Source organism: Sturnira hondurensis, unplaced genomic scaffold, assembly GCF_014824575.4.
Source record: "Sturnira hondurensis isolate 20B ecotype Veracruz unplaced genomic scaffold, ASM1482457v3 Scaffold0022766, whole genome shotgun sequence".
Classification (NCBI taxonomy): Eukaryota; Metazoa; Chordata; class Mammalia; order Chiroptera; family Phyllostomidae; genus Sturnira; species Sturnira hondurensis.
Window position 1 is genome coordinate 510,726 of NW_028095397.1, and position 14,046 is coordinate 524,771.

Sequence of the window (14,046 nt, forward strand, 5' to 3'; positions counted from 1 at the left end):
TCTGCAAACTCTGCCAGGGGCTGGGCGCTTCCTGGCCCAGTGCTTCCCTGTCTGTGTCACTGTAGCGTGCGCGCGCGCGCACATACGTGTGCACTTATCTGTGGGTGTGTCTTCTATACATGGAATACTACACACGAAACACATAACAAAGGGGTAACACATGTGTTCTCCTGATGACTGGACTCGGAAACGACAATCGCTCTTCTCGGGAAGTCCGGGCAGACACGAGTCGCGCGGACGTTCCCGAGTCTGCAGATGAGACCGGCTTGTTCAGCCTCATCGCCGAGTAGAAGAACACAGTGAGTATGGGGCAAAACTTTCTCCGTGGACAGCCACTGAGCCCAGCGTGAGCTGCCGTTCCCGTCACACGGCACGTCCCCGCTTTCCTTTTTCTGTTGGTGTCCTCTGCAGCGTGCGGCAGGGACAGGGCTCTCTGGATTAATGTACGCCTTTCCTTTGAACTGTCCACGCAGCCTGTCCTTGCTCCAACACCGAGACGCCGGACGGACACTGCCTACGCCTCCGGCAACTCACGTGATTGCCTGACTTGTTGCACAAGATTTTTCTGAGCCCGGAGGTTCTCGCGAGACCACCGCCGGAAGTGGGTGGCAGCGGGCGCAGCGAGTCATCTGACCGGACGGCGCGCCGCGCTGCGGGTCTGCTGCCCCTGTTTGCTGCCGGTGCTCTCCTGCCAGACGGAGCTCCGCGCCCGCGTGGCCTTGCTCGTGGCCTTGCTCGTGGTCTTGTGTGCGGCTTCCCCAGCGGCGCAGGCCCACCTCGCCCAGCCCGCCGAGGCCCCGCCACACCGGCCACCCGTCCGTCCCTGCTGCGGGCAGGCCGCGCCCTGAGGTCCCTGCGCCCTAGCCTGCGGGGACTCTGCCGCTGATGACCAGCACGGCCATGAAGAAGAAGGTGCTGCTGATGGGGACGGGCGGGTCCGGAAAGAGCAGCATGCGGTCGGTCATCTTCGGGAACTGTACGGCCCTCGACACGCGGCGCCTGGGCGCCACCGTGGGCGTGGAGCGCTTGCACGTCCGGTTCCCGGGCGGCCTGGTGCTCAACCTGTGGGACTGCAGCGGGCAGGACGCCTTCCTGGAGAGCTGTTTCGAAGGCCGGCGCGGCGACATCTTCCGGGACGTGGCGGCGCTGGTCTACGTGTTCGACGTGGAAAGCCGCGACCTGGAGAAGGACACGCACTACTACCAGTCATGCCTGGAGGCCATCCTGCGCAGCTCTCCCGCGGCCAGCGTCTTCTGCCTGGTGCACAAGATGGACCTGGTGCCGGAGGACCAGCGCGACCCGGTTTTCGCGGACCGGGAGGGCGACCTGCGGCGCTTGTCTCGCCCACTGGAGTGCGCGTGCTTCCGGACGTCCATCTGGGACGAAACCCTCTACAGAGCCTGGTCCAGGGTGGTCTGCCAGCTGCTGCCCAACGTCGGGCGGCTGGAGGCGGACCTGAGCGCGTTTGCCCAAATTATGGAGGCGGAGGAGGTGATGCTGTTTGAGAGCACTACGTTCCTGGTCGTCGCCCACTACCAGCGCGGAGAGCAGCGCGGGGAGCAGCGCGGGGAGCAGCAAGGAGAGCAGCGCGAAGAGCAGCAAGGAGAGCAGCTCGGGGAGCAGCGTGGGGAGCAGCTCGGGGAGCAGCGCGGAGAGCAGCTCGGGGAGCAGCGCGGGGAGCAGCGAGGAGAGCAGCGCGAAGAGCAGCGCGAAGAGCAGCGCGATGCCCGCAGGGCGGAGAGGATCAGCAACATCATGAGGCAGTTCAGGCTGAGCTGCGGGAAGCTGGGCGCTGCTTTCCAGAGCATGGAAGTCAGGAATTCCCACTTCGCCGCTTTCATCAACACATTCACATCCAACACGTGCGTGATGGTCGTGATGTCGGACCCGTCGATCCCATCGGCGGCGATTCTGATCAACATCCGCAATGCGGGGAGGCACTTCGAGAAGCTGGAGAGGCCGGAGGGGCCGGAGCACAGCCTTCTTGCTTGATGACATCATGCGGTACTTTTGGAACTTGCCGAACGGCCTTTTCCACGCCCCACCCCCATGCTTTTAGTGTTCACTACTGTCGTGCTTCAAAGTGGGCTTTGGTGTGTGTGTGCACACTGCTTCTCCCCTCCCCCTGGTTCCCTGTCTTTGAAACTGTGGACGCTGTTTACTCAGCTCTCCCGGAAGTTTCGAGCCCGCCTTTCTGAAAAGTTGTGTGTGTGTGTGTGTGTGCGCGCGCGCATTCTCATTACCTGATTGTGATAGGTGCCCTTCAACGCCCTTGCCTATCTTCCTGTGTCCCTTACAAGATTGCAAAGAGGGAGCGTCACTGTTTTCTCAGCACGGCATTAAGATGCATTTATAAATTCTTCTTGGCTTCAGTCACGAGTAAACGTTTGCTGTTAAAAAATATTTGTCTAATGTTTAGTAATAGAAAACATCTGATAATAGGACATTTAAAAGGAAATTTAGTTTTTTGCCTTCATCTGTGACAGTCTTGAGACAAATAATCTTCCGGGTCCTGCTCTTGACCCTGCCCCCTCTTCGTCTCCCTGGCCTCCTCCTAGCTCCTGTGGGGACATCCTCAGTCGCTGCATGAGCTCTTCCGGGGTCACTTGTTTTCAGTGATTTTTTTTATCAAAGACCTTACGCAGTGTCCCCGAGAACCGCAGGTGCAGAGAGAAGCCGGGACAACTGAGGCCGTTATGTGGAACCTGCACGGTCATTTGGGAGGCAGACCAAGAACCTGGGCTGCACCTGTGGCGGGGCGTGGGGCTGCGTGGGGCTGCGTGGGGCTGCGTGGGGCTGGTCCCAGAGGAGGCAGAGGGAACAGGTGGCTCCTTGGGGCACAGGGAGGTGCTGCTGGGGACCATGAGCCAGGAGTAGGGGTCGAGAGAGCCAGCACCAGAGGGGGCCTGGGGGACACAGGGAGCTGCTGGCAGGGCTGGTGTGTGCAGACGGGCTGGAGGGGACCAGCGTGCAGGTGAGGGCGACCAGATGTGTGGGTGATGCAGGTCTGTGAGAGAAAGACCGGGGTCGTGGTTTCAGACTGAACATGTGAACAGGGAACCTGTTTTTCCCAGAAAGGCCAACAGCCCACATGGCTCTAATGTCATTCTGGTTCACCCAGCGTGACCCCAGAGACAGTCCCAGCCCTGTGTGTGGTCTGTTGGGCACAAAATTAAGCAAAAACAATCAACTTACTCATCTGCTTTGGCTGCGGTGCACCCTGCCGATCTGGAGCTGCTGACCCCAGTGGGCATGGATTCTGTACCAACCATGGTGGGGGGCACCTTCACAGAGCACGCAAGGTTTCACATTGTCCTTGAAGTTTGGGGACCTTTGGTGGATTTGAAGGTGTGTTTTCGGCTTGGAAAGGCCATCGCCTCAGGAGTGTGGAGTACGGCTCAGATGTGAGCGCTCCCACCCAGAGCTGGTGGCAGAACCCCGCAGGCAGACCATGAGGCCACAGGTGACAAGGGACCTGAGACTAGGACTCCTGGTAGGATTGGGAGGCTCTCAAATGGCCCCCCACCAGCTCCTGCCCACTTTGCTCCTGTTGGGGAGGATGCCTGGCCAATGATTGTCCCTGTGCAGTGGGGACAGTCCCTGCTTCTCCCTGTGTAGTGGCCCCAGCTCCCATTACATGCTCAGTGGGGATCAGGACACACCCTGTCCTGGTGCTGTCTCCCAGCCCTGCTGGTCACCCTCCCAGGGCAGTCCCTGTGGCCCGGCCGGTGGGCAGTGTCCTCAGCCCAGGAGGGTGCTGGGTGTCTGGCTGCCCCCATAACTGTGGGCAGGACCCGCTCTCTCTACAGGAGTGTGGGCAGGGGTGAGGAGCTGGACCCAAGGCAGGGGGTGGGGGTGGGGTGGGGGAGGTGTGAGAGACGCACCCAGTTGAGCTCAGGGCGTGAGAGCCCGCTGGCCCTCTGTGTTGGAAGAGTGTTGCGGATATATTGTGCTGAGTGAAAAAGTAAATTTCACCTGTTTATTGCTTTCTAACGTGACTAGAAAACTTAAATTACACTTGAGACTCCCGTGGGCTCTTGGACACCATGGGCTCATGGAGATGGGTTGGAGCCACTATGTGGCCGGTGCTGGGACAGGTTCCCGGAAGGACCGAGTGCTGGACCTGGGGCAGCTTCCAGACAGACAGGGGCTCGAGGGAAAGCAGGGCCCCCACCTGCCTGAGGCCAGTCCCACTGAGGACATGTTGGTGTTGGCGTCCGCAGGTGTCCCGATGGGGCTGAGCAGGACAGCGGGTGATGTGTGGGGGGTGGGCGGTGGGACGCGGGGCTGCAGGCTCCAGCTGGAAGGTCTGCAGCACCCTGAGCGATGCCCGCAGCGTCTAGGGCGGGGGGGGGGGGTGGACCAAATGGAGAAAGGCGGACTCTCAGGGGAGCAGGCGCTGGCCAACGAGGTAGGACACGTTTTGGTAAGTTCTGCGGAGCGCCAGTGCCAGCCTTTGGTGCTGTGTGCCGTTTCTAGGCATAGGAGAAACAGGCAAAATTGTATACGTGGGAATTATTTATATAAATGTGTTATTTCAGGCCCAAAACACTGCAATGATAAATTCAAGGAAAATATCTGATAAATAGGTAAATAAATACTATATATTGGCATGTAATTAAATATTTCATTTGTAGAAAGACCTTGCTACAAGTAGGTGAAGCTAGACTTTTGGCGATTTCAGAGACGTGTCCTTGGAGCCGTTACAAATGCAGAGTCTGTAAGAACTGATTCGCTATCAGACATGGGCTCATTACGTTTTGTGAGTTCCTTTGGTGGAGGCAGTTGTAGCTCTAGCCTGGCAGTCCCCATGGGGTCGGCTGGGTTGTGGGGGAGGTGGGGGGAGAGCCACGGGGAGAAGGGACACAGGTGGCGGCCTGTGATGGCCGGGAGGAGAGGCAGAGGGAGGGAGGGGCAGACACCTGGGTGGGGCGGACCGTGGCCCTGCCTTCTGGGGGTCGGGCAGCAGCTGGGAGTGCGAAAGGCACTTTCGGATAGTGAGGGGGAAGGCGGGTTCCCATTTTGACCAAATACAACTAGCTGCATGTTTAAGATACATAGGTTTTATTATTAAAGGGAGTAGAAAACATACTCTCGTGTAATGAAAGAGAGGGCCTTGAATGCTACACACCATTTCTGCAGCAGACCGCCCCCCCACGACTGTGTCAGGCACTGGGTTGAGTCATTTAGACACAGTTGCGTTTCATGCTGCCAGTCACCGGAAGAGAGAGGACACTGGCCTCTGGACGTCCCACTACTGTGGTGGCCACATGGCCGGGGAGAGGCAGCGCTGGGTGGGGCCCAACCACCCCGAGGCGGCCCCTGGTGACCCCCACTGTGCACTTGGGATTTGGGGAGCGTGCACGTGGTGAGCAAAGGTGGAGGAAAGGAAAAAATTCACCTGCCGGACAAAATGTTGGACCTTGGAAGCAGCATCACTCTAGGTGCCGATGACTGCCACCTAACGGGCACGGTGACGGCCACTCCTTCTGCCCCTCAGGCAGTGCCTGCTCGCCGGTGTGAATGCGTTCGGTGCCGCGGGCCTGTGCCGGGCCGCGCCCTGTGTGGGCGGCCAGCACGCTCCAGGCCCCTGCACGAGCCGAGGGTGAGCACGGTACCTGACCATCGCAGGCACGCTCTTCAGACACGAGTCCAGGAAGAACGGGGAGCAGCGAAAAGCCAGTGTTCACGGGGAGCAGGGCACTGGGCCGTGGGAAACAGCGAGGTAGAGAATGGAAACGACGTGAGTTCGAGTTCGCGGGGTGGCCGCGTGGAGGCCCGCACCCTGTGATGGGGTGAGGCGCTCTGGCTGCTGCTTTCGGAGGCAGCCGCCGTGGTGCCCACTCAGGGCTGCTGGGACACCGCTTCACTGTGCACAGGACTGGGTCCTGAGGGACGTTGGTGATGTCATCTCCAGAGCTGGCGTTTGACAAACACACAGTATATTATGATGGACGCTTCCAAAATTAGCTGGCTCTGCCTTTCTGAAGGCGGAGTTGTTGGTGGCTGCGCCTGTGAGCCAGACAAGGGGGGGCGAGGAGGGAGGGGAAGACATCAGCTGGCCTACAGGGTCAGGACGTGTGTCGTTACAGACCTCGAGAGGCGGTTTATTTAAGATGTTAAAGAATTACATCTATTAAATCTTAAGCCTATAATTCTGAAGTAGCCAGTGGGTAAAAATTGAGGAGACTCAGGGTGGTCTTAAACCTGAAAATTTCCCTGATTTATGATAGTTTTCTCACAGCCCAGAGTCCCTCAGGTAGCTTGCTATGAGATGAAGTCCAAGAACACAGAATTTACTTTGCTGTCTCCACGACCAACCTGAGTAAGAAGAACGTGCACACTGACTGAAGCAAAACTGCGGGAGGGAGATGAGCTGAATCTGGGGGGGTCCTCGCTCCGGCTTCTGTAGGTCGGTGAGTGACACTGCGTAGGTCAATCAGGCAAAAATCCGAAAGTGTGTACAATGAAAGTGTGTACAACGCAGTTACACTTTTAAAAGTGTAACTTTTAAAACAAAGTGTAATTCCTCACTTTAAAAATCTGGTGAGGAATTACACTTTGAGTTAGGTAAATGCTGCTTAATATGAAAAATATCTCCCTCCTTCTATAAATATATCTGATATCCCATTTGGAAAAAAAAATTCTAGTTCTGGAAAGGAGGCCATGAGAATACAACTCGGGGAAAATGAGAGACCGAACAACGCACCATCCAAACTCCACACGGTTCCCGGGACCTCAGGGCTTCCTGGGGTAGGTGTTCAGCCCAGGGACAAGGCAGGAGCCAGGCTGTCCCTGCAGAGGAAGGGTCAGCCAGGGGCGTGGGTGGTCTGCCTGTCGTGCCCAAGGAAAACCTTACAAGTTTTTTTTTTTTTTTTTTTAAAGATTGAGAGCCTCTAGACGCAGTGGGAAAGAGCAGGGAAGGAAAATCTTGATGTCGGAATTAAAACAGAAATCTTTGATTCTCTTTTAGATCAGTTTGATTTACTTGCTTAAAAAGACAAAAATAAACAAAAATAAGATCTTCAGTTTCCTTTAAAGACATTGAATTATGTCAAGCATAATTTCTCAGATCCCTGGAAGAAGCAGAAGCCCCTCTGGAGGAAGGATGGGCCGCCCGGCGTCAGGGCCAGGCCGGTCCGGCTCACCTCTGGGCGGACATTCTGCCCCACGCATCCCTGAAAACGTCGACGGCTTTCCGCATCCTCACCGACAACACAGGACAGAAGCCCGACTGCGTGGCCGCAGCCCCCGACGGGAGGGCCCTGGTGACCCTAGATCAGGAGGGGCCGACCTCTCTAGAAAGTCACTATTCAGTGACGGCTGAGAGCAGGGTTAGCTGAGAATTAGTGATGTTGAAAGAGGTAAGTTTTGGATTACATATTTGCGTGTGTGTGTGTATATATATATATATATGTGTGTGTGTATGTATTTTAAATAGGCATTAAAACATCATCTTCAGTGAGTGCCCCTGTGTGGCACACACAGGAGCCCTGTGGCCCTGAGGGACCTGTGAACACGGTGGCCTGTCTCATTCCTCGCCTGTCAGCAATGTCTCTCTCTCCCGGGGACAGCGACAAAATGCACAGATGCCCCCATGGCAGGGCAGTGACGCCAGGTTGGTGGTAGGGTAGCAGCTCAGACTGCACCCGTCGCTCTGCCCGAACCTGGGGGTGATGCTGTTGGAACCACAGCGCACTGAGGACACGGTGGGTCAGCCAGCTGTGCCCCCCCGGGCCCCTGGCCGGGGAGGACTGACTGACCTGGGAGGCGGCAGTGTGTTCCTGCTTCACCCGCATGGGATGGAATGGTCTCTCCTCACAGCACAGGAAACAGGGACACGGGAGCCCTTGATTCAGATGGCGGGCCACTACGGACCTCCAGTAGGATCCCAGTCCTTGTCTTTTGCTCGGGACTCTAACATGCCACTTGCACAAAATCAGGGCTCTCGGTCCCAGATGGAGTGTCTGTCACCTCACCACTAACAGAGCCACGGGGCTGTGCTGTGGGCCCCACCCCGGAAACGAGAAAATGCCATGAGACCTCGCCGTGAGCTCACGCAGGCTCGGTGCTAGCGATTCCAGTGCGTGCACACACGGGTTTCGTTGTGCAGACGGGCGGAAGCGGATTTATTCACACGGTGCTCCCGACCAGCTCGAGTGCTGAGGGACACGGGTGGTGGCGGGTCCCGGCGCTACGTCACCTTCTGCAGCTCCTGTCGCAGCCAGGCTGGTAGCGGCTGCCCGAGCCTGTGCAGCAGTCTGGAGAGCCCCACGTTGTGGTCCCGGTAGTAGCTGGACAGGAAGGCTCTGGACTGAGAAGCAAAGGGAGAGGAGGCTGAAGGGGGGCTGGCTGCCGAGATGGTGCCCCCTGCCCTGCTCGGAGATTCGCCCCGCCTGTCTCTCCGTCTGTCTCCTCGCTCCTCTCCCTGCTGCGAGCACCTGGCAGACGCGCGGCTGAGAGACGACACCAGGTGCAGGCGCGCTGGACGCGCTCACCCCCCCGAGAATACGGACTGGAGGTCCCCGTGGAGGAACCCGACAGGCGTGTCTCATGCTAAAGAACAAGGTACAGGGCAGATTTGGGACCCAATCTACTGACATCAGCTACAAAACACGTATATTTCTGTTAAACTTGGCCCCTTTCTGTAAAACTGGGCCACAGCATAAAAATAAAAAGTGAATGTAAGTAATCATAACTGAAATTCCTGACTAAAGGAATCCCTTGTAACATTACAAAAACATTTCCTGTCCTTATTCAGGACCAAAATAGATCTTCAAAAGCTTCCACTTCAAAGGCATTGCAGGGTCTGGTCACAAAGGTCAGGACAGTGGTGTCCTGGGGCCTCACGTTTCTGGTCCAACCGGCTTGGCGGGTCCTTACTGGGTGGATGGTTAAGAAAAAGGCCTCTCAGATCCACCCATGGTCACAGTTTGCATTTTCCTTTACTTCTGGAAAACAGCAAACGTGCACGTGGGTTTTCCCTGCCCCCCCAGGCAGCCCTGGGGCCCCTCGGGCGTCTGGAGACCAACCTGCGCCCAGTGAGAAGGGGGGCGATGGCCGCACCTCGCTTCCCAGTTGACTGCGGAAATGGGCTTAGCGCCACTACCTTCCTCGGGCACCACTCCCCGGGCACTGCCTTACGTTCCTGCCCTTGACCCAGACGGTAACCACTTCACATTCTGGGTAAGATGCTCGCAGAAGTGGGGGAACACTCCACTGAAGTCCTGCAGATTCAAGTCCTTTAAGTTCGAAGTTCTGGCTAAGGACCTCTCTAGTTAAGGTCCCTCTATTTCCCTGGCAACATGGGGCTCATCCTGTCCGCCCCCCAGCCCCCACCTTAGGGGAGCCGCTCACACCCCGTCTCACTGTGGGCTCCCTGCTGCCTGCGCCCTCCTGAGGGACCTTCCCTGCCTTTCTGTGGTCTGTGTCCTCTCATGTGTCCGGTTACACCCCACTGACCACAGCTCACTTCCCTCCCTGCACTGGCTCCGGGTCCACAGCTGTTGTGTCCTGTGTCCTCTCGTGACTTTGTGACATACTAAGAGACGTGTGTGTGGCCTTTGTCCCGTTGCTGACACGGAGCTCCTGAAACTCCTGGCATGTGCCAGGCGAGGGGGGACAAGGTGGCCTTGTGTTTGGCTGGGAGGAGGCTTCTGGGCCCCCACCTAAGGATGGGGCTGGAGGGCCCCCCTGTGACCAGAAGGGAGAACCCCCAGCCCCACCCTGAGCCCTGGAGGGTGGGGGCCAGTGAGTTCTCCAGTCCTGCCTGACCAGGAAGTCACCCTGGAAACCCGAAATGGTGGGTGTTCTGGGAACTTCTGGGTGGGGGGGTGTGCAGGGGAGGTGTGGGGAGAGGGGCACCTTCAGCCTGTGGCAGCCCCGTGCCCCCTTCCCACGCCTCGCCCTGTGCCTTCCTCCCAGGGGCTGCGAGCGTCCAAGATGCAGTCTTTCCCTATAAACTGTGGCTGGTGCCACGAGTTCCTCTGGGTTCTGGGAGCAGCTCTGGCAGACAAGTCGGACCCGAGGAGGGGGCGTGGGAGCCTCTGGCTACAGCCGGGGAGTCAGAAGCCCAGGTGACAGGCTGGGAGTGCGAATGCCACCTGCTGTGGGGGTGGGGCGGGGCCCCTCACCGGATGGAGCCCATGACCTGTGGGGTCAGCAGGGAGTTGAACTGCAGGCCCCCATCACGTGCTACTGCCCCCTGCTGGCCTCAGTGCCGTGTCCCTGCAGGCTCTGGGTGAGTACACGCCATACACTTTATCATCTCAGTCCCAAAGCGCCTGTTTACGGCACGTGGGGAGAGGGGTCGCTGCCTGGTGTTCATGCCGCGGATGCATCCCAATGGCAACGTCTGCACACGCCAATGGAGTGCTGTCCTGTCAGTCTGTCTGTCTGTCTTCTACGTGCACAAAACCACTGACAGCGGCGTGAGAGCAGGAAAAGGTAGCAAGCTGCTGCCGCTCGCTGTGACCCACTCTCTGCCCCAGACCGGGAACGCGCTACCTCGGGGTCCATCGGCGGGTACTTCCGGCCTTTGCTCTTCCCGAGGCATTTGGTCTTCCCGCCTTCCAGCAGCTGACACCAAAAGCCCTTCTGGGGATCGAACCTACGGGAGACCGAGGTGGGCGTGACCCTGGAGAATGAATGATGGCGCTGTGTGTGCGGAACGTGGTGTGTGCCCAACGCAGTGACAAAGGGCCACCCGCAGGCAGAGGGAAGCTGCCCGATCGCACCCACGGCTTTGGTGTGATGTGACTCCCTTCTGTGAGTGTGACCGCACTGGTGTGAGAGTCTGACATTAAACAATCTGCGTGTTTTTATACAGTTCAGAACATTTCTGCTGTCCTGAAATGTAAAGACAGGCACCTTCAGTCCAATCTTGTGTTAAAGTTACTAAGTTCCACGTTTTGTGTACTCGCCCATAAAAGATCAAGGACTCATCATCATCACCGAGACCCGCCATAAAGGCCCTTAAGTATATTAACAGACTCCGGAAGTCGCCCAGTGGCAGCGGGTGGAGGCCGAGGGGGGTTGTGCGCACCCACAGGGGGGTCTGCTCTTGCGTCGTTCCTGTTTGCTGGTCCTTGTTTCATTTGCCACAGGGACAGCTGTAGACCTCCTGGGGCCCCGCCCTGCGTACTAACACGACTGAATATAATGCAGATGCAATTCTGAGAATCTGAACATGAACTAAACTTTCTACTTTGGCAAAACACCGTATTTTCTTACACTTCAGCTCAGCATAATCTGAAAGTGTAAACAACGTGTGGTATTTGGAGGCAGCGGGGCACGGCCGCTCGAACGACAAGCGCAGGGGCGAGGGCTCCTCGTGTCCATGTTGGAGGCACCGCCATGATCCCAGCAGATCATCCTGGTGCCTGTGCTGTTAAAACCTAACATCGGTCTGCTCCCAGGGCCGCACAAAGTTACAAAAATAAAAATAAAAGAAGAGGTGTGCTCTGATCAATTTGTTGTAGCTGAGAATGTAAGCAAGTTGGAACGAGAATGCCGTTCAGGACGCACAAGACCGGACACAGGAAGAACGAACCGGAGGAGAAGGGGCTGCTCTGGGGTGGGCGGTGCACGTGTCCCATCGAGTGAGGGGCATGTGTCCTGCGGCCCCGCGATGTTTCCGAGGCACCCAGCTGACTGGGAGGCACAGTCGAGGGGCTGCAGGGCGCTTTGCTGCCTGGGCCCTCGGCTCTGATCCCCGCGGGCTTTAGCCACCTCTGCACGCGTGTGAACTCAGTCACGGGGAAACCTTCCTCAAGGTCCCTGCCCGACCTGCTCTCAGAGCGTGGCCCTCGTGTCCGGGTTGTCCTCATTTGTGTCGTCCATTACTGTCGAAGCGTCACAGGGCAAAAGGGGAAAGGGGGAGAGGGCGGTGTCCACCTGCTTTTCCACGTGCTCCTCGCCTGGCACGGGCCTCCCCGGTTTCTGTTCATTCCCCGAGAGGAAGCACAGTCCTGCCTGCTATGCAGCTGGGTGGGGAAGCCGGCCCACGGAGTCCCGGCCCGCAGCTCCGCCTCAGGAGTGAGATGTGTCCCCGTCCTCCCCTTGGATGGAATCAACAGTGTGGCACCAGCCACGCCGAGTGACCAGCCCTCGAGGTCAGGGAAGGCCCAGCTCTCTTGCGCAGGCCGCTACCACACGGCCACCCCACGGCCGCTACCACACGGCCACCCCACGGCCACTACCACACGGCCACCCCATGGCCACCACACGGCCACCCCATGGCCACTACCACACGGCCACCCCATGGCCACCCCACGGCCACCCCACGGCCACCCCACGGCCACTACCACACGGCCACCCCACGGCCACTACCACACGGCCACCCCACAGCCACTACCACACGGCCACCCCATGGCCACTACCACACGGCCACCCCATGGCCACCCCACGGCCACTACCACACGGCCACCCCACGGCCACTACCCCACGGCCACCACACGGCCACTACCCCACGGCCACCCCATGGCCACCCCACGGCCACCCCACGGCCACCCCATGGCCACTACCACACGGCCACCCCATGGCCACCACACGGCCACCCCACGGCCACCACACGGCGGGAAAACCTCATGGGAGGCGTCCTCCCACTGAGCTCGGCCTCTGATCCGTCCGAGTCCCAGAGTCAGAGATGCGGGCGAGGACATGGGGAAGGGCTGGCTCAAGGTGGCGAAGACCCTGGACTCCCCTCCCCTCAGACACAGCAAACTGCAGCTGCTCCTGGAGCAGGTCCCTGGGCAAGGGGCCTGGACCCGGGGGCCACGGGCCTCCACCCCAATGGAGGACGGAGAGCCACACCAGACAGGTGGACAGGTGGAGACAGGGTCTCCGAGGGGGCACAACGTGCTGCCCTCCGGACTGGATCCACTGAGGCGTGGCCAGCAGATGGGGCTGAGAGGACAGCGAGTCGGTCAGCTGTCCCTCGGCGAGGGATCCACAGAGGAAGAGGATTCAAACACAGCGAGGGCACCTTAAGGGGCCTTTGGGACATCAGCGGGAATATCATTTGCAGCATGAGGGTCCCCGAGCCAGACAGCCTTGCTGGCGACTTCTACCAAGCATCCAAAGAGGCCACCCTTCTCAAACGCTTCCCCCAAACGAAGTGAAGGGAGGGCTGCCCAACACATTTTGTAAGGCCGACATTATCGTGAGAGCAAAACCGGACAAGGACCCAAATAAACAAAGGGCGGGACCACATCCTAGAGGAACACAGATGCAAAAGTCCTCCTCAAACCCGACCAGACACGACAGCGTCATGCACCACGATCGACTGGGAGTCATTCTGGGTCCACACGCAGAAAGCACGCGACGCAACCAAACACCTGTTCCCACTGACAAAGGAACTCAGCGGCACGGCGGTCTCGACACCCAGAACTCTGCGGCGTCCCCACACACCAACAACCGGCTGCTCGAAAGGGACCGAGACGGCCATCCCACGTGCAGCTGCGTCAGGAAGAAACACTCAGGAACAAATGTGACGAAGGAGGTGAAAAAGAAGCCTTCAGAAGGTTCCAGTCCCAGCCATTCAAGTCACACCCAGATGTCGGCTTCTCCCCAGCGGTGGCCCCAGGTGTGACAAGCAGGGACAGGCTGTCTCAGTTTCCGGCCCACAGAGTGGCCGTGGTTGCAGGCTGGTGGCTTTGGGGGTGGCCCGTCACGCAACCGCAGTGGCTGGGCACTGTGCGCGAGTGAATGCAGGGCAAGGGTGCAGGTGTCCCCTCCCACTCTGCCTGAAGTCCCGCCCACGTTCCGGGGCGGATGACATCAGCGGCACTTTATCACTAACCCGGCCGTCACCTGGGGGAAGAGACCAGAGCTTCCCACCTTTGTAACCTCATTCCCGGGGCACCCGGAGCAGGCAGGTAACCAAAGGCGCACGGGGAAGCTCACGAAAAGGGCTCTGAGATGCGTGGCATCACGGGGACCACGAGCTCGGGGACGAGGACGTCACTCTGAGTGTTTCTGAGTCCAGGGATGACGTGGGAATCCACAGCCGGACGAGAGGAGGCTGCGTACACGCCCCCAGGCATC

The 14,046-nt window shown here is 58.6% G+C and overlaps 1 protein-coding gene across 1 annotated transcript; it reads left to right on the plus strand.

Moving 5' to 3' along the window:
- The first annotated feature begins 876 nt into the window (after positions 1-876).
- On the plus strand, positions 877-1,992 carry LOC118980020 (ras-related GTP-binding protein A-like). Its single transcript, XM_037036324.1, has 2 exons — positions 877-1,540; positions 1,703-1,992. The coding sequence occupies exons 1-2, from the start codon at positions 886-888 to the stop codon at positions 1,990-1,992; spliced, it is 945 nt and encodes a 314-aa protein (XP_036892219.1). The 5' UTR covers positions 877-885.
- The last annotated feature ends 12,054 nt before the right edge of the window (positions 1,993-14,046 follow it).

What these genes read in the sequence shown, in the direction of transcription:
- LOC118980020 (XM_037036324.1), top strand. Translation starts at nt 886, where the DNA reads ATGACCAGCACGGCCATGAAGAAGAAGGTGCTGCTGATGGGGACGGGC. An exon ending in GGTCGTCGCCCACTACCAGC is followed by an intron (nt 1,541 to 1,702) that starts GCGGAGAGCAGC and finishes AGCAGCGCGAAG; the next exon opens with AGCAGCGCGAAGAGCAGCGC.